A 27,041-nucleotide genomic window follows, 5' to 3' on the forward strand; every position below is an offset into this window, starting at 1 on the left:
CATGATGCAAACATCAGACATACAGTAGTAGTTCTTCACAGGTTTTTTTTATTTTGCTGATTTTTCCATTTTTGTTTTTGGGTTTGACTATTGCACTCGCATCTCTAGCAGAATCTAATGCATGGTGCTCAAGTAAAATGAAGTTCACTCCCATCTTGTTGCATGTTTTTCCTGTTCCACTGCCCGCGTTGCATCTTTGTCAGCACAAAAGCGCATTCTATGTGAATATGAGTGCGTCACGCGAGCAGTTAATCACGTGCACCGATATGGGGTTGGATTGTTATTTTCTCTTTACTTTTATCATTGGCATATTGTCAAACTGTTTACTCCTAACGTTTGCTAATATTTCTATTCAAAATCGTGATTCCTCGATTTTGAAAAAATAAAATGGTGGCAAAACATTACATTTGAATGAATCGGTCAAATCAGAAAAATCACTCAGTCCTACTCTGTGTCTACGACTTCATGCATTACGCAGTCACACTGGAAAGATCACACGTGACAGGCAGAAGTACCGCCGTTTTCAAAGCGAACAGTCTTTACAAAAATGGTAAAACAATGATGTTGAATGATTTTGAAGTTGGAAGAGAATTAGGGTTTTCACCCTACCCTACCTTTTTCAGTCAAAGCAGACAATGAAGTAACCATGCCTGACCTTTCCAATGTGACATTGGATAATATGTGAAGTCGTCGATGTGCTTTGCAAGGCTAGTGGGTAGATAAGCATTTGTGCATAAAAAGTATATTTACTTATTTATTTATTTTCTTTTTTTAGAAAGTGGCCAGTCATTTCACTAGATAAGAGCCTCATTCCTTGACTGGGATCGTGTAGAGCCCTTTGAAGCTGCATTGTAACTACAGTTTGGACCTTCAGCCTGTTGGTCCTCACTGAAATCCACTGGAATGTTTTCCTCAAAAACCTTAATTTCTTTTCAACTGAAGAAAGACAGACATGAACATCTTGGATGACATAGGTGTGAGTCCTAAACTTTGTAATACAACTAAGATTAATCCACTCATATAAAACATTACTCTGGATTTTGAGCATCCTCAAACAGCAATATTGGCTCAAACAATGGTGTGAATTTGGGGCACGAATATCTGTTTGAAAGACGGGGGAATATTTGGTGATGCTAGTGCTGCAGAAATCATACATTTCATCCTAACACAAAAATTTGCTTTGGTGAGCAAAAAGATACAGCCTGAGGACTTCGACCAAAGGTGGCAGTCAGGACAGCCAGGTCAGTGTCTGAGAACAAAGAGCTCCTAAGTGCTCTCTAATATATTTCCTGGCAATATAACACTGTGAAACTAGAGACCTTCAAACTGAGCAATTAATAGGCTATTACCGAACCATCGGCCCCCAGCGTGCTTTGATCTTACGAGTAGTTTCATAGGTCTAAAGGCACTGTTTCTTTTGAAGGAGACGGGGTTACAATCACACACCGGTGTCCTTACTTTCACTTGTCAAAATCCACTCAGACTTAAGGATCAAAGGATTTGAGCATGTCTGACCGGCTTCTTAAATCAGTTCAGGGAAAACGCCCTGAAAAATCCATGCTATGAAATGACTTCCAAGACTGGCACAAACATATGTAGTCCCAGAGAACAAATCAAGCAGAATCTGAGTTATGACGAGACTGTCGCAGCTGTATTGCTGTCTCTTTTTTGCAAATCAAACGCAGTGGGCTGAATTACCATACTGAGGGCCTGTCAGAGAGCTTTTATCATTCTAATTAATTTGCCGAAAGGCTACAGCTGTGGCTATTTTTATTTGAGAATGAAGGGGGGAAAAAAAAAGGGAAAAAAAGGGAAAAGAAAACAAAACGTCAGTGCCGCACGCGTTCAGAAGACGGATGCATGGATGATTTAGACCTACTGCTTGAGGGGGATCATCACTAGATGAGAAACGAGCAAGCTGCAGAAAAACAAAGGATTTATAACCAAGTACTGCAAAATCTCAGCTGTTCCCAACCTTCAATCTGGAGGGCTACCAATAGTACACATTTTTGGATGTCTACCTTATTGAACACCTGATGCAACTCAGGTCTTTATTAAAGTTCTCCACAATCTGAAATGGGTGTGTACAACTGGGACTCCTCCAGGAACCGGGTTATATTAACCTGCGGCTGGCTGGAAAATAAAAGAACAGGAACATATGGCACTCCAGATTAGCGTTTTAGCTCATTAGGACAGTGACTCACAGGGTCACAATCCTAATCTCAAGATTTACCAAATAATGACGAACACAGCAGAGGTGGAGAATCCATCAGACCGAGCTTACACAACACTTCACACCTTCTAACCCACCTGGAGACATCACAGGTGGCTTCTCACACACCTGAAGCATCTACTTGCTCATGATGGTAGATGCAGTTGAAGAAACAACAATCATTGGGGTATAAAATAACCTGATTTTAATTATTACTCAGGACATTTGAGGTTTCTAGGGGTGCTCAGAAGTTTAATAACATCAGAAGACTGAGCTCACCTTCAGGAAACGGGTTGGGCTGAACCACATAGAGGAAAGCGTGCATCATGTTAAATAAAATCCCAATCGCCCCTGGTTCATAATAGGCGACGGTGTCGTAAACTCCGGAGGGGACGAAGCCGAAATCCAAAGTTCGCCGCGCTGGAGCAGCAGGAGTACCGGACTGCCTGTCCTGGAGTTCCCCGGACGTCAAGCCCCAGCACAGAAAAATCAGTCCCGTTTTCCACAACATGACTAGTTCTAGTGTTAAAGCAATTCCAGGTGAAAGAAAGTGGAGGAAATTCTGTGTGTACTATGAGGGACAATTTCGGTGATTTCTCAAGTCCTGCTGTCCGGCGAGCGATTCATGATGATCACGGTCCCCCCGCGGCGAGCGGCTCCGGCAGGTTCACGGTGCGCTTTTCTTTCGGCCGGTCAGTCAGACACCCCGCGATAATAACACGGCTGATGAGCGTGAGCCACTGAGGTGTAGGTGACTACAGGCTCTGTGCGCACGCATCCCCTCCCTGTGTGTTAGCGGTCTCCTCTCCAGAGCTCAAGCTCGGTGCTCCGCCTGTCGGTCGGGTGTTGACGACAGAGCAGATGAGAGACGCGATGATTTAATATAGGCTGTTTTTAATCATCCTTTTTACCACTTTCAGACTATTTTAAAGACTAGTGAATATGTGACTGTTTTTAAACGATTTATTTTTAGTTCAAAAGATGCCAAGATAAAAGGAATGGCAAGGACTACTTAACACCTATAAACACATGAACACCTATAACGTCAAAGTTTTAAAATAACAGTTATTTACACATTTACTTACATATAAGTTTACTACTTTAGTTAAAAGGGACTCTTGGGAAAATTTTGGGAAATATTGTTTTATTAGATATACACTACCAGTCACGTTTTTGAACAGTAAGCTTTTATTTTAATTTTTTTAAAAGAACTTCTGCTCACCAAGCCTGTATTTATGTGACCCAAAGTATAGCAAAAGCAGTATTTTTTTTAAAATATATTTTTTACGATTTAACAACTGTTTTCTATTTGAATAAATTTTAAAATGTAATTTATTCCTGTGATCAAAGCTACATTTTCAGCAACATTACTCCACGTGATCCTTCAGAAATAATTCTTATATGCTGATTTGCTGTTCATGAAACTGTGCATTTTTTTTTGTTCGTTTTTTAAGTAGCAAATCAGAATATTGGAATGATTTCTGAAGGATCTCATGACTGGAGTAATGATGCTGAAAATGTAGCTTTGATCACAGCTATTTGAATATATTCAAATAGAAAAGTTATTTTAAATAGTAAAAATATTTCAAAATTGTACTGTTTTTGCTGTAATTTAGATCAAATAAATGCAGGCTTGGTGAGCAGAAGAGACTATAAAAAAACATTACAAATTTTATTGTACAAAAACTTTTGACTGGCAGTGTAGTATAAAATAAATAAACAATCACCAATTTCATTTTTCAATGGCACAAACATGTATTACCAAACAATTTGTCTGACTTTAAATACAGAATTTATATAAAAATGTAAAAATATGATCCAATATCAAAATGCTCTTCAAATGCCTAATAACAATGGCCTTGCTATTCTTTCATGCACTATTTCTTAGCAAAACTAAACATGGCTGAACCAAAATGGCATTGTGGCAACTTGGTTTGTTGAACACTAAAAATTTAATTAAACAGACCCCAAAAGTTTACCACTTTCTTTTTACAACATGAATACTCTAGGATACAAGTATCCTGTTTGAAACGGGTTTCCATAGTAAATTTTGTGAGGTTTTATTACTTTGACCTTTTCTAATAAAATAAACAGTTCACTTCAACCCAGAGATGGAACAGATGCAACATCATTGACAAACCAACATCCATCACCATAATGTTGGAGGCTAAATAGAACATCATTACGGATCAGTGTCTTTCGTTGTTCCTGGAAGTCGTCTTTCATCAAACAAACAGTCCCACTGCAAACTATTAACTGCCTCTAAAATCACTGGGAAGTGAGAGGGTTAATAAAAACAGTGTTAAAAAATCTGATTTTTATTTATTGGAATATTGGTGAGTCTCAAAGTGCTGCAGGGGAGAATATGTGGGAGATGCTGTTATATAAGCAACACATATGGATGATTTTCATTTTAAACTTTTGGATTTTATCTACATGTTCTGCATTTCACGCATTCAATTCACCCACTGAGTGGGCTCACATCTCTTACAACATGACTCATTTTTCTCTGATTTAATTAAGACATCAAAAGCATAAAACAAACAAGAACAGAAAGTACTTGTGTATTTCATTCATATGCACAGCTTAATCAGTCTAATTTAATTTGACACTACTAATATTAGAGCTGTCACCCATACCTTTGTTTTTTTTTTTGCAAGTCTACCCCTCTACCCCAAAAAGTCCTATTTAAAACCAGTCATGTTATTCCTTCACTACATTCTGAAAACTGCTTAATTCATTAAGAATGTAAGGGAGGTTCAGAATGTTGTTTTTACATGATATCAGAGCAGAAATTCATTTGATAACATTCTCTTTCTAGCCATGGATTAAAGGATTCTGTGAAGAATGCAATGACTGCAGAATGTTTTGTGTGTCAGACATCGCTGAACAAAGACAAAATCCAACAGTGTCAAAACCCTGACGGTCTGTTTGGATAAGAAATTATTCTTTTCCGACACGCCGAGCAGTACAATGACAGATTACCACGGTCAAATCAGAGGGCAACCAGAATGGATAGTCCTACAAAATACTCTCAATACACTGAGATAAAACACCATTAAGGATAACTACTGTCGCAATTTTATTTAATGATAAAAATAAGAGAATTTCTTTATTCTAAATAGCCATACAGTTGCCTTAGAAACAACCTACTGCTCTACCTCCTCCGTGTTTACTGCATGTCTTAGCATCAAGTGGGTACCTGGAATCTGAAGGTCTTGACAAAGAAGGCCAAGGAGGTTTATGGTGGGTGTAGGGGAGGTAAACATTACCTCATACACACTGAAATAAAGCTGGAGGCGGATGAGGGCGGATTTACTAGCTGTCCGTCACCGTCAATGAATTCTGTAGGAGAAAAGGTCACAAAGTGGCAGATTACCGTCTCAGGCTGTCAGATACTGTACGTGGGTGCAGATTAAAAGCAGAGCATAGCATGTAGAATGCAGCTAAAAGATAAAACTAAAAGGTGAATAAAAATGGTGAGATACTTACAATATGATGGCGAGTTACAGCAGCAAAAACTATAATATAAAACATGACACAAATTACAAAACAACTTTTATTTGCTGGAACTACATAAAAACAATGGTTTAGTCTTCAACATTTACATATGAAACTACTTTTAAGCATTATGGTACTTTTTAAAAAAAAAGAAAAAAAAAAAGAGAGAATACACTGTAAGGACGACAACCTGTGCAACCCTGTTTAGAATCTTTCCAAAAACATTAGAAACGAAATACAACATACTGAAATGCAAATGCACATTTCAGAACATGGCAGGAACAAGGTATTCTCATAAAACAATTTCAGTCAAAAGAGAATGACGGAATATCCAAGGCTGTACAGACTTAATTGACATTCGACTTTCCTCACCGCAAAATCAACTTCTAAGCAACATTATAAAACTGTACAAACATGATATTGAACTATTAATTACTGGATAATAATTTAATTACATTTAAAACAACGCAATATTAATTATATCAAACAATAGTCTCTCAGGATATGATTGGTCACAGATGATTTGAATTTCAAAATACACTAACAATGTGTATTCAAAAAACACTCGTTTTGTTACACTTCATTTGAAATAGGTATTTGCTCTTTCATAGCTGGTGTAAACATGTAAATATCATACTGAGAAACAAAAATACTCTGTACAGCTTAAGACAACGTGGTAGATCAGTGCAAAGTTAAGTCAGCTGGATTGGCACCATGTATTTTATACAGAGCTGAATTATCAAGCAGCCTGGCATTAGATTAGCCAAACCTTCCCTTTCTGTCAGTCATGAGTTTTGAAGAAACTTTTGAGAAGATAATGAAAAGACTGTTATAATACAGACTTAAATAACACCTTTCCAAGTCCTAAAAACAAATAGTTGCTAGACTGATCAAATCTAATGGCAGCATTATTGGCAAACCCATTTAGCATATTATTCTAAGCCAAAAGTGTGTGAATATATACAACTTTATCTATTTATTTGAATCAGTTGTACTCTTTTTAGTTTAAAAACTAAATATATTTATGCTTTTTAGTTTCCATTCAATCACAAATTTCAAGTGGGAAAGGTTTAGTTTGTAAAAAGTTAATGCCTCATTTAATGTTCAGGATGTTTTCATAAAATCATGGGAAACACCTCCTAAAGCAACTTAGATTCTACACAATGTGATATGCCTGGCTGCTGAAGGCGAATAGACTTTTTGTTTCGAATGATTTATGCAAACAATTTGCTTCCTTTGATAGAAGAATTCCACAGAAATAGAAGCAGAGAGGACGGCAAAACGAGTAATTTTCCAGTTATTCCAGTTAGCAACCTCTGAAGAACTCGCTCGAAAGCCTTTGCAATTATGTCGGACTCAGACTCTGAGTCTTCTCCACTTTCGTTCCTGAGCAGTTACTATGGTGAAGGGGTTAAAGTTCACCCGATTCGGTTGCCGCATATTGTGAAGCGGTCGATCTCCAACAGATCTTTTTTGGTGGTTCTGTGTTTCAGTTCAGTGGATTGTGGCGTCTCGCTGCTGCTCTCCTCTGGTTTAGGAGGAGAATCTGGGGGCGGATCACTGGTCACCTCAGTTACAGGAGGTGGTGTTGGGGGAAAAGGCTTCGCTCTTGGGCTCGGCTGCTTGGTGATGGAGGTGGAGGGTCGCTGCACTTTAGGTTCAGCTAAAAAGAGGTAAAGAAACGAAGGACAAGAGCAACATGATTCTTTGAAAATTCTCCTTTGAGAAACAGTGACAATGTCTGAACTACTGAATAGTTAAAACTGGCGTTACCTGAGGGTGGAGGAGATTTGGCTGGTTTGGCTTTCTTGGGAGTTTGTTTTGAGGTTTGAGGTGTTGGTCTTTCAAACAGCTTACCCTCCATGTTAGCTTCCTTCACATAGCGACAGGACTTGCCCAGAATAACTATGCTATTTAACACTTTCAGTGTTATCAATCTGCAGAATTAGATCAAACAATCAAAAAATATTTAATTAAAACTTGCTACTACAATCTTGCATTGGGCAGGTTACACACTTTGGCTTAAAATGACAGCTAACCATACTACATTAAGTATTTTCTTTTACTAAAACTACCATTCAAAAAGTCAAAATGACAGTTGAAGTCAAAAGTTTACATACACCTTGCAGAATTGGCAAAATGTTAATTATTTTACTAAAAAAAGAGGGATCATACAAAAATCATGTTATTTTTTTTCATTTAGTACTGACCTCAATAAGATATTTCACATAGAAGACATTTACATGTAGTCCACAAGAGAAAATAATAGTTGAATTTGCAAAAATGAGCCAGTTTGAAAGTTTACATGTACTTGATTCTTAATACTGTGTTGTTACCTGAATGATCCACAACTGTGTGTTTTTGTTTAGTGATAGTTGTTCATGAGTCTCTTGTTTGTCCTGAACAGTCAAAACTGCTTGCTGTTCTTTAGAAAAATCCTTCTGGTCCCACAATTTCTTTGGTTTTTCAGCATTTTTCTAACAATGACTGTATGATTTTGAGATCCATGTTTTCACACTGAGGATGCCTGAGAGACTCATATGCAACTAGTACAGAAGGTTCAAAAACACTCACTGATGCTTCAGAAGGAAAAACCATGCATTTAGAGCTGGGGGGGGTGAAAACATTTTGAATTTGAAGATCAAGGTAAATTTAACTTTTGTCTTCTGGGAAACATGTAAGTATCTTCAGTAGCTTCTAAAGGGCAGTACTAAATGAAAAAAAAAAAAGATATTTAGGCAAAATAAGAAAAATGTACACATCTTCTGAAGCATCAGATAGCATTTGAACCTTCTGTAATAGTTGCATATGAGTCCCTCAGTTGTCCTCAGTGTGAAAAGATGGATCTCAAAATCATACAGTCATTGTTGGAAAGGGTTCAAATACACAAAAATGCTGAAAAACCAAAGAATTTGTGGCACCTGAAGAATTTTTCTGAAGAACAGCAGGATCACTCTGTGGATCATTCACACATGGTCACATTTTTTAAGCAGTTGCTTAATATTTTTATGGAAAATTGTTCAGGATTCTTTGATGAATAGAAAGTTCAAAAGAACAGCATTTATTTAAAAAACAGAAATTGCTTAAGTACAAATAAAATGACCCCAAACTTCCGAATGGTAATATATTTAAAAAAAGCAACCTTTCCCTGCAACTTAATCATGTCGCTTTACTACATGATTTAAAAACTATAGCAGTGCAACCAGTTTTACTGAGAAATGTAGTTTGTATTTACTGACACTACTGCCCAAAGCTGCTCACAGAATCTGTTCACATTAGCACAGTATTAAAAACAAAACGATCAAATACTCTACTTCTGTAGAGATTATGTTGCATGCTAAGTGATGCAGTTAAAATTACACATTATGTGATACCATACACTTTGAGGTAACTCATTTACCCAAGATAAAAGAGGAGCAGACAGACAGATGAGAGAGCACCCTGGATCTTCATTGAGCTCATCACCACTCGAATCAACTAAAGGAGACAAAAACAAAACCATATCCTCAGTATCACATATACAACATGATACAGTCTTGAAAAATACCTGTCACATATCATCTGTTATTTAATGTGTCACTTTGCAGTTTGGATTAGTATGTGGTTAAACATGAAAATACATAGTAAAAAAAATATTGTTTGGCTACCTTGTAAATAAATCCATATAGATATGTGCAATAATAACTAGAGTAGTTAAACAAGTGAAAATATCTTCTTACCAGTACAGCAAGAGGCAAAGGAATGAAGCCCATCCGTCTTGCCACTGAATCGCTGTAGTCTGTGTAGGCCTGTCCGTGAATCAATCACATTTCCTACTTATTTTTTTGATACTGGTTACAGATAATAGGGCTAGATATTTTAAAACAAGTATTTAAAAATGATTACATATTCATAATTCAGACTTTACTTACATTCTGTTGTCGACTGCTGACAAGTTCAAAGGCCAAGCTGGCTTTATATTCACTATAGACCTAATGAACATGACGAAAAGGCAAAGTTCATATGTGGTGCTTATATTTAGGGCTATGGTAGTGCACTTTGTTAGTCAAATCAAGTACAAATCTGTTGTTCTCACATCAGCTGTGATGTCATTGAATTTAGTGATGAAGGCGTGCTTGACGACGTCAACCGCAACCTCAGACAAGATCACCATGAAGACGTCGGGAAGCAGCACCCAGAGGTGATCTATGAGCAATATCAACAGTGTTAACAGATTAACCAAGCATTTTGAAATAGTGGGTTAAAGCAACAGTTCACCCAAAAATTAAAGGCCATTCAAGATGTAAATGTACAAAAACAAACTCATCTACATCACTTATTCACCAATGGATCCTTTGCAGTGAATGGGTGCCGTCAGAATGAGTGTCCAAACAGCTGATAAAAACATCACAATAATCCAGGGAAATGTGTGAATTTTCGTTGCTTTTCAGCTGTTTGGACTCTCGTTCTGTTCCACTGAAGAAACAAAATAATCTACATACTGGGTGGCCTGAGTGTGAGTAATTTTTTAAGCACATTTTCATTTCTGGGTGAACTATTCCACAAGCCATTATAAATCTTACTGGATCTGCCTCATAAAGATGCCAAAGATATAAAAGCTAGATTCTGGCACTACAATGAACCAACTTCTAGACTAAAAAACAGATTTTACTTTAATTAAGAGTCTTAATCCAGACCTGAGTTCCAGGAAAACTGCTCCATGTTCCTCAGGCACACAATGAGAAGCAATACGTAATTGGTAAAGCGCTCCTTGATATCTGCAGGACAGAAATACAAACCCAACACGTGAGCAACACAAATTCTGCACATCTTATATCCACAAAGCCCCTCTCTCCCCAATCCCTGCGAAGTGTGAGGGGAAACGACGGTCAACAAATAAAGCTTTCAGATTGTAAGACTTCAAAGGATGGTAATCCGTACGATGCATGCAGTTTCCTGCAGGTTGTGTATGAATAGTAACTTGAGGTATTATTCCATCACAAAAGCTTGAATGGACAACCACAAGACTTATTGGCCGTTTGAAAGTGGGAGAGAGTAAACAGCGGAAGGGAGAATAGGTGCTGATTACAGTATATCAGCGTGTCTTTCATAAAGAAGATGGGTGCTGTAGGAAACAGGCACTCACAGTCTGTCAGCATCTCACAGAGCGTTATCAGAAAGCTCTTGAGAGCTTTGATTAGCATTTCAAAAAGATGCTATAATGTTTCTGAGTCAGCCCACACACAACGTTCAAGGCTGCACCTTCACCTACCTTGCGATCAAAGAGTCTCTAAGTGATTAAGATGACGAACACCCTACTAGTTACTTTGAATATCCAGAACTGAGGCATACTGCTGTAATACTCCCAGTATATAATACTCATGTTGTACTGAACAAAAAGGGAATTAACCATTGTTTTTGGGAGATTTTGCTTGTTTGTTAATATAGTATTCTTTGCAGCACCTTAAATAGCACGAATATGGTAAATCAATAGTACCATGTTTGGCAGGAGGAGCGAACGACAAACACAGTGGGCGTGACGTCAGGCCTCCAGAGGCTTTTATTAAACATAAAATAACCAAAAGTGTCCAAAAAGGGGAATAAAAGTGTTCAAAATAAACAGGGGATCTGGTGTCCTTGTCATGCTAGGGGTTTCGTGAAGGAGGAGTCCCGCGACCGCACTCGCTCCCCGCTGAGGTTCGTGGCGCGAGGGGTGGCGGCTTAATCTAGCGGTTTAGTCCACGGCACTTCCTGGAGATTAAACGGCCTGGCATCCTGGCCCGTCAGCCGTCTTACGTCTTGTTTCCTCAACGCACCCTTCCTGGACCCACGAGGACAACAGTGTGCATGCACAGGGAAGAGACCGGTTGCCCGAGGAGAGGTGAGCTCGGCATTTCAACAGCGGCGGTGATGCGGTGATGAGGCTTCATTTGCGCCTCATCAGGACCTGGCTGTGCAGCGCCCCTCCTCTCTCTCGCCATACACAGCGGGGGTGGGGAAGGCAAACTACTACACAAACTACTGTTCAACAGTCTGGAGTCAGTAAGACTATTTAAAGTTTTTGAAAAGAAGTCTATTATGCACACCAAAACTGCATTTATTTGATCAAAATCCATTAAAAACAGTGAAATATTCTTAAATATTACTGCAATTTAAAAAACTGTTTGTTGCTTTAAAATCAAATTTATTCCTGTGATGGCAAAGCTGAGTTTTCAGCATCATTACTCCACTCTTCAGTCTTACATATACTTACATGATACAGAAATCATTCTAATATGCTTTTTATTTTATCTGTATATTAAATTATCACAGTAACAACATCTGATATCATCAACTTTCTCTGTGCTTTCCCTAAATAACTAGTTAAACCCAGAATAACTAGGTACATTTTGGGACTCACCACTGTTGGACATCTGAAAGAGGTTGTTCTTCTCAAACTTCTTGAACACACTTCCCTTGATTTCCACAAACTGTAATGTAAACAAACACAACCAAAAAAACCCTGATTACACCACTTTAAATGTTTATAGTGACGCAATAGCTGCTGAACTGGATGATTCTGGCTTTGACTATTCTGCTGTTTGTAAATAAAAATGTTTGTGTACATGTACACTTACATTGTTGGACATCATAATGGTGAGCAGAGATTTGTTATGCGAGTTGAAGGCCACATTTAGTGTAGAGGCCTGGACCATGATGAGAATGGCATGCAGAACTGGGACAAATATACATTGAGGAAAACAACTATATTTAAAGGGGACATCGGATGCAAAATTCACTTTTACATAGTTTTTGCACATCTTAGCAGGGTGTGGACACAACCACCCTACAATGATAAAAAAGCTATTTACTCCTTTTTTTTTAATCCTCAAAAAACCTCAAAAGGCCGTTTTGGTTTTTTGAGCAGTATGACATCATATTGCTCAAGCTCCGCCCACGACCGCTGACAGACTGTCCTACATTAGCATATTTCCGCCCTTTTGCCAGTTGTGCAATGCATATGTTTCGTAGTTGGATGTCAGTCTTAATTTTCCTCTGACATTAAAGTCACTGAGGATGAAGTGGATTTGTTTAGTTTTTAAAGAGAAAGGCGGGGTGAGCAGTAGCTCATTATCATTTAAAGAGACATGCACCAAGATGGGTCACTGTGAACACAGCTGTCTTTAACAACCCAAATGAACCACCACACCATACCTCCAACATCAATATGGAAATAAAGAGTAATGATACCCACACTAAGTTATAACACATCACATATTCTTAGCACTCCAAGACTTCTTGCTTAGAAGTTATTCCTGAAAGCGGAAGTCACGTCTGACTCTTAACTGGAAGGATGCTTTGCATTATCGGTTTCCAGTGTTTCGATGTCCATAGCGCCATCATTTTGCTATGCCGCAATGACCGTCATTTGTCAGTGCCTCACTCCTCAAAGTTTAATGAGTCCGTAAATGACACGAAACTACAGACATTAGCTACATTAAAAACAGATGGAAGCTATTTGAATGGGTTCCTATGGAGACCGGAACAGAAGAGCATCCAGTCTGAAGTTAGAATTCGTAATTCGTAAGGTCTATAATGAAAAGGATACAGACATAGAAGACAGCCATGAAAAAATGAGGAATCACTCCAATGTGGGCTCTCTTTCTTGACTTTGGCTCAGTGGCTGTCCAGTAGAGAGCATCTAGAATGTCTTGTCCAAATGATGAGAAGAGACGGTCTGCCACCTGAGTGATGAAATGACAGAAATTTAGTTCACCTAAAAATTTAAATGTCATTACAGATCCTGATGTCGTTCTAAACGTGTATGCTGCTTTATTCTACATAGAAACGCTGCATGAACATTCTTTTGCAGGTTTGAAACAGATTTTTTATTACATGATTCAGGAGATGTAACTGAAATTGACTTGAGGGCTGTTCAATACCTCTAGCATGTTGTAGATAATGTAGAGTTTGATGACAGACTGGCCACGGATCAGGTGGTACATCATGGCATAGTCAACATAGTGCATCATGGAGTAACAAAGCACCATTATCAAACCTTTCAGCAGGTCACACACCTGAGCCGGCTGCAGGAACCGAGAGCCACTGAATAAACACAAAAACACAGCACACATGTATTAAACAGGCCAGAGAGTCAGAAAAAGTCACAAAAACAGATTACTGAACACAATTATAAATAGCACTTATGAGTTTACAAAATGAGGCCAATGCAATGATTAGACACCACCGCATGAAGAAAAGCTCTGGCTTTCTTTCAAACAAGTGAAATGAGATGGGCATTTTTTCAACTATAGCCAAGGGACTAACTAACAGATACATATCTTTTCTACATTTTCAAAATCATAATGACCAAAACACACAGTGAAATATTCAATGTTTAGTGTGTTAAAATTATCTATATAATTATTTTCTGTTAATTATTTGGAAATGCCAGAAGACAAATTTATTTGGTGAAAGAGATTACAAGATCCAAAGTGCTCATAGTTGGAGAAACACCCAAAGAAAAACACCAAGGAACAACTCAAAACCCATGCAGATGTTTGATGTATTATCTTCATGTATGGACAATGAGGAAAAAAAATAACACAAGTTTAACACTGACGTCTATCACACCTTGCTTAGTTCACAGTTAAGACACATTCAGCATAAAACTAACGAACGGAAGGTATCAGATTTATTTGAGGCGCTGAGCTGCGATTCAGAGGTGTGCACAGATCCTGTGTCTTGGGTGTGGGTGGGAAAATAAATAAGGAAAAACTAGACGGATGTTTCATTTTCACTTGAGGCATCACACTCCCACTCATGAGGAACAATCTACATAAACATCCTCAAGAAAAAAAGCAAGAACTAGGAACAGAAAGCTGTAGAACCTGAGCTTTTTTTTTGTCATACAAAGATTATGACCGTAAGACTCCCCCCATACATAAAAAAACACTGTGGTGATATCAGGGTACAAAAATAACATAATAGTAAATGTAATTTCGCACTGCCAAAGGAAAACATAAGGTCTATTTTGTGCAAATTCAAAAGTACAGAATTTATTTTGAAATTTTACTGATGCCAAACTTTTGAACAGTAGTGTATTTTTTCACAAAGCAAATGACAAAGCAGAGGTAGTTTACTTACTGAAAATAACTGAAGCTCAAATACTACGCGTGTACAAAACATAAAATGAATACAAAAATGTGAAATTTTGTGAAAATCATATAAAGTGGCTCATATTCAGTACTCAAAGTTGACAGCTGGGATACTGGGATACGAAATCCGTCTCTGTACGCAAACACTAAGCACAGACTGATATTTGCATTTCATCTGTGCCAGCTTCTGCTTGTGCTAAAGTGCCAGGCTTATAAGAAAGCTTTTGTCCTTTATATCCTTGTCTTATATCCTTGTTGAAGGAATGAGATGCGGAATTTCTAATTCTGCAAACAAACTGTCCTGAAAGGCTACTATTCAGTTACTTGAAAGGTCACTTTTATAGTGAAGGGTCCTAAAGGTAACAGTAAATTTGATCAAGATTTGACCAAAACATGAGTGTGACGTGTAAGCTCTTCAATTACATTTAAATAGGAATATTTTTGCACATAATCCCCTGAAGCTGGAAATGTGACCGCGAGGTATTAATAAAATCTTTAAGTGTAGCTATGGATCTTGGGATTCAGTTAAACCTCTTTGCAGTTTGATTAAAGCAAAGGGAAAAGCCGCTATGACTTAGAAGATCCTCACCAAATGCACCAGAGTACAGCAAAAAAAATCTGTTTTAAAGGGGTCATCGGATGCTAAATTCACTTTTACATGTTGTTTGAACATAAATGTGTGTTGGCAATGTGTGTACACAACCACTCTATAATGATAAAATATAGATAGATTTTTTTAATCTCTATAAATAATATCCCCTTTTTCAAATCAGGCCATTCTCTTATTCTTGGCTGTGACACGTCACACAGACCAAGGATGCTCCCACGACTATTGACTGACATTGGCGTCTTACCTTAGACCCGCCCTGAGTGATCTGTGAACTGTCCGCCATTGTTTCGACATAGGAACAGGGACGTAGACAAGAATGTCTCTTAAGTGATTAAAGTTTTCTGTTGTTGGATGTAATAATGAACATAGCAGTCGTCATTTACTCCCGACATCTGAGTCGCTGAAGACACAGTGAATTACTTCTTTCGCTTTTGAAGGGAACACGCCTCCTAATCTACATAAATGTGTCTATGTTTGTGATCATTTGTGATCCTGCTTCGCCTGTCAGTATAAGGCTTTTTATGCAGTTTTGCAAATTGCCTTTCTTAGTAATGTGCTAGAGCCTGTTTTGACAAGGTAAAAAGGGGGTTTATTTTATACTACCATTTAGCAATTTTAACCAAAGTATGTCAGGACTTTTCATTAAGACCCTAAAGAATCATATCAACTTGTAGAAAATAGGCATCCGATGACCCATTTAACGGCTTTCCTGTAAACAAAAACAGTATAAACCAGCCTATAGTGGTTTGTTGGTCTTAGGTAGTCTAGTTTGATTTGATTTAGCAGCTGGGAAAAGCAGTTAGGCCAGCAAGCTAAATTAGTTTAAACTAGCTAACTAAACTCTGCAAACCATCTTAGGCTAGTTTAAACTTTTTTTTTTTTTCCCCTAGCAGAATGGTGTGTAATGTAGCACTTCAATGTCATACTGGTGCCAGACAGACACTCAAGCCACATTCTACAGTCATGAAACACAACCACTGCCAAACTTGATGCTTAAAGATATAGTTTACCCAAAAATAAAAATGACCTTGTAATTTACTCATCCTCAAGCCATCCTAGGTGTATTTGTTCTTTTTATACGAATACAACCAGTTATATTTTTTATATATGTAAAAAAAAAATGTCCTGGCTCATTTAAGCTTTATAATGACAGCAAATAGCTGTTTATACAGTATTTTAAAGTCCAGTGAAGCGCATGCATTTCCAAAAATCTCAATGGATTATTACAATTAATGGCAAAATGAATGTTTGAAATTGATATATTGATTTGTTATGATATTTTGTACTGACACACTACAGCAAAAGATAAAAATAACCGACTTAAAACCATTTTTTAGCTGGTGAAAATACTAGTGTTCTAATCATTCTGGCCATTTCGAGAGCGTTCCAGCAGATTATGTAGGACGTAGGCGAAGGCAGTGATGTACACAGAAGTACAGAGGAGAGAGTAAAACAAAACAAAACACCAGTCACAAATTAGAAGTAAAAAAACAAGGATTTGTAAAGAAAACTGTTAGAACATTAATAATTCTAATAATTCTATTGCTGTAAATAAAACCTAGTTCTTGCGAGACTAGCATATTCTCATCACAGCTTCTGCTACGACATCCACTGGAACAACACTCTCATGAAAGGATATGGATATTAATATGGTTATGGATATTTATATGGCTATTTTTCTTACACAAACGCATTGATTTGCTTCAGAAGGCCTTTATTAACCCCTGAAGCCGCATGGAGCACTTTTTATGATGATGGATGCACTTTATTGGACTTCAAAATCTCAACAGCCATTCACCGCCATTATAAAGCTTGGAAGAGCCAGGACATTTTTTAATATAACTCTGATTGTATTCGTCTGAAAGGAGAAAATCATATACACCTAGGATGGCTTCAGGGTGAGGAAATCATGAGGTAATTTTCATTTTTGGGTGAACTATCCCTTTAACAGCTTAAAATGCAACCTATTCACTTGCCAGCAGCAGAGAGTTCAAATTAAAATTACCGCACCATCATATCATAAGCTAAACCACTGAATAAAGAGAGTTGTCACTGGCAGCAGGCTGACAAACTCTTCAGTAACATGCTCATTATATAAAATGTATGGGTCAAACAGAATGAAGGATGGGATTGTTTGAAACCGTGAAGACAGGCGTCCTACCTGCTCCGTCTGCAATAAGGGCAAACATTAGCGCTGATGGGAGGAGGGAGAAGCACACATTAGGCATTAAACTGTACTCTGATATTAAGAAAAGTCAATAATTACACATTTGTTCAGAATTAAAGCACAATGAGAAGATATAGTTTATAAAACCATTTTAAGTCACAATCTGATTCTAAAATTATTCATAATGCATATCAACTTTTTTGTGGGCTTACAAATCTCGTACGAGTGGATGGTTCATTGCCAAATACAATACACTCCAGTCCTTTCTTGTGGTTTGAAGAGATTTTGCTGCTAAAGCCAAGTGTATGCTGCACTCTTTTACACTCTGTCCTGCACCACTGTTATTTGTCAGACTGCATGACAGGTGAGATCTTGGGTAAGAAGTACAACCAAGACTGAATGACAAACTACCTTTTATGTCTGTAAAGACTGAATAGCCATTTTCATTAAAAATGCTATGACATCTTAATTTCCATGTGAAATCTAAATTATATTGCACAGTAACAGTTACATTGGCAATGTTGTTTGTGAAAGAATACAAAAGCATGGCAGGAGTCGGAGTGTCAAGAGTCAGCTGTAGGTGCAACCAAGGTCACTGACTTCAATGCAAGCTCAAGGTCATTTTGATGATATGATCGTAATGTGACGGTAACACTATGCTGTGTATCATGTAGATAAACTAGTATCAACATTTTTAACTAAATGTGTTTCTCTCTCTCTTTTGTAATAAAAAACTAACAATTCCCAAAATTAGTTTTAGGGCAGAAAAAAAAAAAAAAAAAGAAAAATGCAAAAATTGCACAGTGTGCACTTGACTTAACTTAAATCAAATCTTCGGCTGTAAGATAACTGGTGGCTAAGCACAAAGAATTTAGTCCAGCTGAAAACTTTTTTTTTTTGAAAGAAATAACATGCTTTTATTTAGCAAGCATGGATTAAATTGTTCAAAAGTGACAGTAAACATTATTTTACAAAAGATTTAATTTTTCAAATAAATGTTTTTTTATTTGCTTTCTATTTATCATATAATCCTGAGACTAAACATCAAATATTGAGCAGCATTGAGAACATTTATAATGATTAGAAATGTTTTAGAACACAATTCAGCAAATAGGGCCCTGTGTTTTATTTTTTCCAAATTGTTTTTTTTCTGTTTTAATTTTTCTCGACTCTACTTCAATGACTAAATTAAATTTTATTCATCAAAAAGCTTGAAACATAATTCGAAATCATGAAACACAATTAAGCAGCAATTTAAAACTTCTCAACGTTAATTTTATTTTTACTAAGTTCTGTATTTTCCATTAATTTTCTGAATTCCATTTTAAAAGTTCAATAAATCGTAATAATCAAAAGCATCTCTAAATAATTAATTTTATATAAAAAAAAAAACTAATTTATTATTATTATTTTTTTTTTCCTGAAATACTGTATTGTGTATTTATATTTTTCTGGTAAATAAATTATGGTAAATATTGTTTCTGGTGTATATTTCTTTAAGACAACGCTTTAATAATAAGTTTATTATTAGTAGTACTATCATTACATTACGTAATAATCTGTCAGTTTCTTCAAGGTAAACCAAACCTTTATTTTGACGGGTTGCTGTGAAGACCTTTAAGTTTCTGTTTGTATATGATATATGACGGTAGTTTATCCTAACAAGAAACGTTAAAATGCTCTCAGAGCAGTTCCAGAGAATATGTTTATATGTTCATGTACTCATATATTGAGGCGGCAAAGGCTGAAAACACTGCTAGCATCACATGTGCTTCAGAATGTGTGTAATAAATGAAACCATGCATCTGCGCCATTCACTCACACAGAGATGCACAAAACATGCAGGATTCACATTTAAATAGTATTTTTGCAGCTTAATATTTACAGACACTAGTATATCACATCATATCACTTTTTGATTTCAATGTACTCACCTGCTTTTAAATTATATACCCCAAACTTGGCAAATTTCATGACATTCCACGTTATACAGTAAATTCCATTTTTATGACTGGATTCCGCAAAATCCACGTTTTTAGCATCACAGAAATCACAGGGCCCTAAGCATATTAGAATGATTTCTAAATTATTATGTGACACTGAAGACTGGAGCAATGGCTGCTGAAAATTCAGCTTTGCAACAGAGAAAAAAACATTTTAAAATATATTTTAAAAGAAAGCAGCTATTTTATATTGTAATAATATTTCACAACATTATTGTTTGTACGGTATTTTTGATGGACAAAAAAAAAAAAAAAGTACCCTTGGTTTTAAAAAATTAAAAACATTCACATTAAACAACCCCCAAACTTTTGAACGGCAGTGTACCTTTTGGATTTTTTTTTATTTTTGAGAGAGAGAAAATGTTAGTATTATGTGTATTACCCAAGGCCGCAGCAGGGTATCGTCAGCAATCTCAGAAAGGCCAGTAAAGTTCTCAGGGGCAGCAGGGTGAACACGTACAGAAAGGCATCCAGACACAGAAAGATCCCGAAGATCATCAGCTGCGAAAAGACACAAACAGCAACATTAGCACTTGCACACAGATATGCAAAGCAGAAACTCATTTGTTTTGTTTGTGTTTAGTCATGTTACACAGAAATAACAGTGACATCATGTTAAGAAAGCCCTCGGCCCTGAATCTTGATGCTTCACATGCTTGAGCGCACTGAGGCATGTGTAATGTGTTGAAGGAGGTTTTGAATATGTCTGCCAGCAGTCAGTAACCTTAAAATATTTTTCATCTTTAGGAGGCACTCCACCGTTTTAGAGAAGGACTATTAAGAACAAATTAAAGCGTTAACATGCACCGCAAGCAACTGGCTCTTTAAAGTCTAAGACGAGTATGAATCCTGGGGGACAATTTTTACCAGCAGCAATAAAACAAAGAGAGCTTGTTAGGAGACGAACACAGACCACTAGAACCCTCTCAACAAAGGACAAAGAAAATAAAAGGCAGTGGAAGATAAATCAAGACAGGGCTTAACAATAAGGAGCTTTTCTGCAAGCCTGTAGTTCAGATAAGAACTTGCAAAGACAATACTTTCATGGAAAATTTAATTTGTATATAGAATTTTTTACATGGTCTGTGTGCAAAAAACTAAACTAACTTATTATAATAAAAATTAAATAAATTAAACATAAATACTGATGTTGGTATACTTTACATTTATTTATTTATCTATTATACACTTTCACATCTTTTACAGCTTTCTGCAAATAATCAAAATTAATATACTACCTTTATTGAAATAATTTTTTATTCAGAAAAACAGACTGAACAAAAGTGACAGTTAAGACATTAATGTTACAAATTATTTATTACAAATCAATGCAGTTCTTTTTTAACTTTCTATTTATTTAAGAATCCTGAAAAGCAAATTCATCTCAGTTTCCCCAAAAAATTAAGCAGCACAACTGTTTTCAACATTGATAATAAGAAATGTTTCTTGAACACCAAATCACCATATCAAAATGATTTCTGAAGGATTATGTGACTCTGAAGACTGGAGTACTGATGCTAAAAAGTCAGCTTTGCCATCACAGGAGTAAATTAAATTTTAGAATATACTGAAATAGAAAACAGTTATTTTAAATTGTAAAAATGTTTAATAATTTTACCATTTTCTTTTTTGATAAAATAAATGCTGTCTTGAGCATGAGACAGTAGTGTTCATAGGTCAAAGACGAAAAGGGGTTTAAGCTTAAACACAATTAATGTAATACTGCTTTAAATTGTTTTTGTTTTTCCAAAGAAATTTAATTGCATTTAATCATACATTTTTCCCTAATTTACAGAAGACACCCACTAAAATGTCATTCAGTGTAACAATCTTGTCAGGCATATTTACAACAATCAATCTGACATATTAAAAGACAAATTACTTTGACCCCAAATACTAATTAGTTGTAATTCTACATTTTTAAAATTTGCCACTACCCTAGGTTTTGCCCATTTGCAAGTAAGATTTTTTTTTACTAATTTAAAGCACAATAAAATGCAATATGCTCCCTTATTATTTCTATATTTTAACATGTACACGTCAGAATAAGCATTTGTTTGAATTTTTACATAAATATTGTGTTACACTGAATGACCAAATTTTGACAATTTATTCTCCAAAAACTTGAAACCTTAAAAGTAGACACTTTACTTACATTTAATGTGCTTTTTACGGACATAAAATCACTTTTGCAAATTTCTTTTGATGTGGACATCTTAACGTCTTTGATCCATATATGTTTTTGACAAATCCTCAGCCATTTAAGTTTTCAAAGCATAAAAATGTCCATGATCAAGAAGTGTAAAATATAGCAGAAACAAAGTACTGGTTGATAGGTGAAGAGACAGTTTCATCAGCTGGACCCATCAGCCATTCTTAACTCTTGAGCTCTGCAAGATGATGAAAACATGATGATGAAAGGCCTACCTGCTCTGAGAGAACACACTGGCTGAAAGCAACCATTCTGAATCAGCGTTGAAATCTATTAGGTATGCAGCTCAACTTTTTGACCGACTGGATGGTACTTAAAAAAAAACATGCCAAAATGTAAGACAGGAAAACAGCAAAGCTGTTTCTGGCTTATGGTTTTCATTCTATCTGTACTGACCAGGAATCAGTTGTTCCAGATCTAGCCTTTCACCTGTGCATTACAAACAAAATGAACAAACTGTTTCCAGGTCAGCACTGAACCTTCGTCTCACTGGTGTTTGGAGAGTTTGCTGAGGTGTTCCTAGGGTTTGAGGGGCGGAGCACCTCCAGGGTCACAGAGCCGTCTTTGTGTGCGCATACCTCAGCTGTCAACATACACGGCATATCGACAAACCTGAGTGTGATCCTGAGGTTTTGAGCTTAATGTAAAAATGCTATGCGAATATTTGAATTGACAATTGAATACTGCCCATTATATGAATCATTACCATCTAATTAAAATGAAAAGAATATACTTTAACCAGTCTTAGTAGTTTTTCAGTAACTCAATCACTCCATCTAGTGGCATTCAACAATTCAACACTTTCTGAGGAAAAGTGAGGCATGCAGTCAGTCTCTTTAATAACAGCTAAAAAGCTAGTACAGTCATGATCTATAATAATATAAAATTATGTAATATTAGATTTATATATAATATTAGATATAATACTATCTCGACTTGTAATGTAAAAGCTTTGCATTCACAGATTTCCACAGATATCCACTGACTCTAGCAATATTAATTTATTAAATTTTTATTAAATACGACTCTTCTTATTTCAATTATAAAATAAATAATGCAATATTATTATTGAAATAAAGTGTTCAATAATATTAATAATTTTATTTTACAGAACAGCAGTTAAATTAATTTCCTTGCTTTCAAACACTAAACTAAAGAGCTTATTTGGCAGAAAAGTTTATTTAGGCAAGTAGACCTTAAAGCTTCTCTTTTGTTTATAATATTTATAAACGATCCTCATTCAAATTTTAAGAAAGTGTCCATGCATGAAATATGCATGGAAGCCTGTTTCCGTCACTAATTAAAAAAAACGGTTATTGCTACTATTTATTTCACAATTCTGATTTTTTTTTCTCAGAATTGCATGACATAAACTCACATTTGTTTATATCTCACAATTTTGACTATATAACTCCCAACTAGGAATTTAAATCTCACAATTCTAAGAAAAAAAGTCAGAATTTGTAAGATGAAAAGAAAAAGTCATTTTTTTTTTTTTTAATTCAGTGGTGGAAACGGTCTTCCATAAATACATGCATTTCAAAAACAGAATTTTTTTTTTAAAGATAAATCACATTTCTGGGTTCCTTCAGGTTACAGCCTAAAAGAAAGAAGGACATTGTGGGACTCACCCTCTCCAGCTCTCTGGGGATCCTCATGCAGGTGTACACCCTTTCCCTCCGCTCAGTGTATTTGGCCTCATTGTGCTCCAGGAAGTAGCCCCTGGTGAGCTCTGCACACATGAACCTCAGCAGAGACGGCTCATCAGTGTCATCCGAGTCTGTGGAGTAAAGAGAAAAAAAATGTTTAATGCCAATAAATTCAACTTTTTTAAAAGTCAACTTTTATAGTGATTCAGTAATTTCTGCAAAAACAGCTATATCCAAGCTATCACAATATATCCGTTACAGAAAGAAAACAATTATTTAAATAAACTGGCAAGTGGTAAGAAATAAATAGGGATGGCTCGATACCATAATTTTGGTTTCGGTACGATACCAGAATGGGATACCTCGGTATCGATACTAAATCAATACCATAGGTGACAAATAACCAGCCTTAAATGATAAGTGAATTGAAAACAATTTAGTGAGTAATGTACTAAACATGTATTAGTTCATTTATCATTTATAACTAATTATTGACCTAAATTATTAAGTGCTATAATACTGTTAGATCAGCTTACCTAATGAATTTTAACAAAGGTTGCTTTACTGTAAAGTGTTATTCTAACAGTCAAAGTATTCAAAGTCACGTTATCTCCATCAAAGTCTCTCTCTCCGATTGTTTTCAGATTTCAGACTCAGATATCCAAAGAAAAAGCATTAAAAATAAATGTCGCTCTCTCGGCTGCTTCATATTAGCGGTCGGCGGAATGGCAGAAACATTACCTTCATATTACTGATACTAAAATTAAATTCAAATTAAATTAATATTTGATTGTTTCAAATGCAAGTGCAAATATAAAGTGACCAAAGCTAAACTGGTTCTAGCGTGTCACACACGCACATTTGAGCTTTCGTGTTTACTCTGTATCACATCTTAGGTAAGTTATGTGCGTTGATCAGTTGTAAATAAAAATTAATTAAACCTTAATGTATGAATGATGAATGATGCATTAAAGATCAGGTTGAGCAAGTGACAAATGCTTGAAAAGCATTGGAAAGATTTGATGTGTTGCCTCATGTGGCAACACATGATTTATAGCACAGCTTGTATACAGGTGCAGTAAGGTCAGTTTGTTCACCTTCATCTGTTCTGAATGCAAAATAATGGCATATTTCACTTCTGCTCTTGTCTTTATTTACTAGTTTTGAGTGCATTGATGGAGTTTCACCTGTTCGATAATCCATCGTGTTATTCTGTTGTCACGTTTACCCGTTTTGCAACAATTTGGGAAGCACTGCTTCTGTATCAAACCATTTGAAATACAATATACACTGGTATTTTTCCAGTACTGGTATACCGTGCATGCCTAGAAATTAAGCATGTGAGTTGTAAGAAAATAATGGTGACACAAGGCTATCTGGCCCATATATTGTTACTTTTTACATTATCAACATAAAAGGCTGTTGGCTGCTGATGGCAGCCTTGTCACCTGACAATAGACATTTTCTGTTTTCAAATGACAAATTTTAGGGCTTTTTGTCAGACAAACTCTATTTTACAGGATGACTGAACTATCAAAGGTAAGTTGTCACTATAAAGCAAATCCAATTTTAGGCCATTTAGTATAAGCAGTTTAAAATAAACAGCAAAAACTTATAATGTCAAGTTTAGTGGTGAAGGTCCAACTAACAGACTGCTGAGGGTGTTTCGTTTGATCACTTATCATGCACTTGAATTTGTGTTTTACTCAGCATGGGAACTCATGATGATAAATATTAGTTATTAACTAATGAGTAACTAAAGAGTATCCAAACTTGGACAATCAAGTAAAAAAATTGAGTGTATACAATTTACGTTTGGTGAAAGAATTGTTTAGCTGATACAAAAAATCCTGAAGCTTGCTGCCTCAAGTTCATGAGCTTTCTTAACTTATATATATATATATATATATATATATATATATATATTTTTTTTTTTTCCCTGTAAATCTGTCACACCACTATTTAGTCAGTTGAAAACCCCCAAATTGCTCAACCAATAGAATACAATTTTAGATGTGTGGATAAGAAGATGCGTTTGCACAACTATTTCCTGCAACAAATTTCGACAGATATAAGCAACGTTGTGTTAGTTTCTTCACTGCAGTACTTTCTGATTTACAGTAAATACATATCCACATGTCTAGATACAGGCACGGCTAGAAAGGTCAGCTTTTAAGTGCACATTTCTCTCTGGATGTGTTCCTAACACCATGTTTGGACCAGAACCAGCCAGGCTCTTTAAGAGAAACGAGTCTAAGACCTCAGATGACCCACTCAAGCTCAGACTTTAGACTACAACTAGAAACTATCAGAGTTTTATTAGAGTCTTAAATGCATAGATTTTAAATTAATACAACAACATGAGCCCTGTAAACAGCTAACGTTACTTAAAAATGAACTCATTTTAAAGCTAAGCTTGTTTCAACGACTGCTTAGCAAGAACGCTATCAAAAAATTATCTAAAACATAATTTTAAATAATTTCGTGGCCACATTAAAGAGACTGGTACATGCGTTCATAAAACCAGGTAAACTTGAAGCCACGTTGGAAGCAAAGACGAAGGTCAGTTGTCAGATGCTCGAGCTCACCTGAATGCTCATGATGCTCGTCTTTAACGGCAGGTTTCTCATAAAATCCAAGAGTTTCCGTCATTTTCGCCGCCGACCCAGAGACGTTTGTCTTACTCGATATAGCCGCAGCAGCCCAGGAACATTTTACCCCTTTCTGGTCGTCATTTTCAGGATCTTTTTCGTCTGACATCCCGCCACACAGCGAATCCGCCATCTTCGCTGTGGCGTCATCATCACATCACACACGTGATGTTGATAAACAATACACTGTTCCGATAAAATAAACTATGCAGCTTAAGCCATATAGAGAAATATAAATCGCGGTTATAGTAGAAATAACAGCATAAAAATAGTTTAGAAATATTGAACTCTAAGTAGTTTTCCTTTGACGAAAAATGTGTATTTTAATTTAAAACAATGCAAAATAATACAAGCAAGAAATTCATCTTGCAAATTTAATGTTGAGCACAGGGTGGCGCCATTTTTACGTTTTAAAAGGGGCAAAATGACAAGTGAGGTGGATTTAACTGGATGCTGTTAAAACTCAACACTGTAATGCCGATTGTTAGTGAATCAGTGAGATCTGCATCAGTATTCCTTCAATCAGGTCAGAGCAATAAAAAAACATATTGCCTATATGACCCTGGACCGCAAAACCAGCCATAAGGGTTAATATTCTGAAATTGACATTTATACATTAGGTGGAATTTAAATAAGCTTTCCATTAAAGTATGATTTGTTACAATATAACAATATTTGGTCAAGATACAACTATTTGAACATCTGGAATCTGAAAATCGCCTTTAAAGTTGTCAAAGTTGGCAATGCTTATTAAAAACAAAAATTACGATCTGATACATTTACGCTAGGAAATTTACAAAATATCTTAATGGAACATGATCTTTACTCAATATTCTAATGATTCTTGGCATAAAAGAAAAATCGATTTTGACCCATATATTTACATTTAGACATTTTGCAGACGTAGTACATGTAGCAAT

At 36.1% G+C, this 27,041-nt stretch overlaps 2 protein-coding genes across 11 annotated transcripts in view; both read right to left on the reverse strand.

Annotated features, from left to right (window-relative positions):
- Positions 1-3,067, reverse strand: part of prom1a (prominin 1a) — a 73,771-nt gene extending 70,704 nt beyond the window's left edge. For 4 of the 9 annotated variants that reach the window (XM_051128268.1, XM_051128259.1, XM_051128265.1 and 1 more), the window contains exon 1: positions 2,492-3,066. In XM_051128268.1, coding sequence (XP_050984225.1) covers positions 2,492-2,723 — 232 coding nt within the window. In that variant the 5' untranslated portion in view covers positions 2,724-3,066. Of the gene's footprint in view, positions 1-2,491 lie in introns of all 9 variants that reach the window. The other 5 variants (XM_051128266.1, XM_051128261.1, XM_051128262.1 and 2 more) reach the window with 3 other exon arrangements.
- A 2,696-nt stretch (positions 3,068-5,763) lies between these two features.
- tapt1a (transmembrane anterior posterior transformation 1a) lies at positions 5,764-26,263 on the reverse strand. 2 transcript variants are annotated; one of them, XM_051128279.1, is made up of 15 exons: positions 26,059-26,263; positions 23,453-23,601; positions 19,992-20,110; positions 17,601-17,633; positions 13,615-13,777; positions 13,281-13,416; positions 12,310-12,407; positions 12,093-12,162; positions 10,390-10,470; positions 9,789-9,898; positions 9,625-9,684; positions 9,433-9,501; positions 9,114-9,190; positions 7,487-7,650; positions 5,764-7,376 (listed from the first exon to the last, which is right to left on the reverse strand). In XM_051128279.1, exons 1-15 carry the CDS (start codon positions 26,252-26,254, stop codon positions 7,132-7,134), a joined length of 1,770 nt encoding a protein of 589 aa, XP_050984236.1. In that variant the 5' UTR covers positions 26,255-26,263; the 3' UTR covers positions 5,764-7,131. The 2 variants fall into 2 exon arrangements, with proteins under 2 accessions (XP_050984236.1, XP_050984237.1); XM_051128280.1 differs by lacking the exon at positions 17,601-17,633.
- Between the last annotated feature and the right edge of the window lie 778 nt (positions 26,264-27,041).

Source organism: Labeo rohita, chromosome 14 (assembly GCF_022985175.1).
Source record: "Labeo rohita strain BAU-BD-2019 chromosome 14, IGBB_LRoh.1.0, whole genome shotgun sequence".
NCBI classification, from domain to species: Eukaryota; Metazoa; Chordata; class Actinopteri; order Cypriniformes; family Cyprinidae; genus Labeo; species Labeo rohita.

Excerpts from the sequence above, each read along its gene's own strand:
- tapt1a (XM_051128279.1), bottom strand. The coding sequence starts at position 26,254 with ATGGCGGATTCGCTGTGTGGCGGGATGTCAGACGAAAAAGATCCTGAA. Across the intron at positions 20,111-23,452 it reads TCCCCAGAGAGCTGGAGAGG|CTGATGATCTTCGGGATCTT; the intron begins GTGAGTCCCACA and ends GTCTTTTCGCAG. Across the intron at positions 7,377-7,486 it reads CAAATCTCCTCCACCCTCAG|CTGAACCTAAAGTGCAGCGA; the intron begins GTAACGCCAGTT and ends ACCTCTTTTTAG.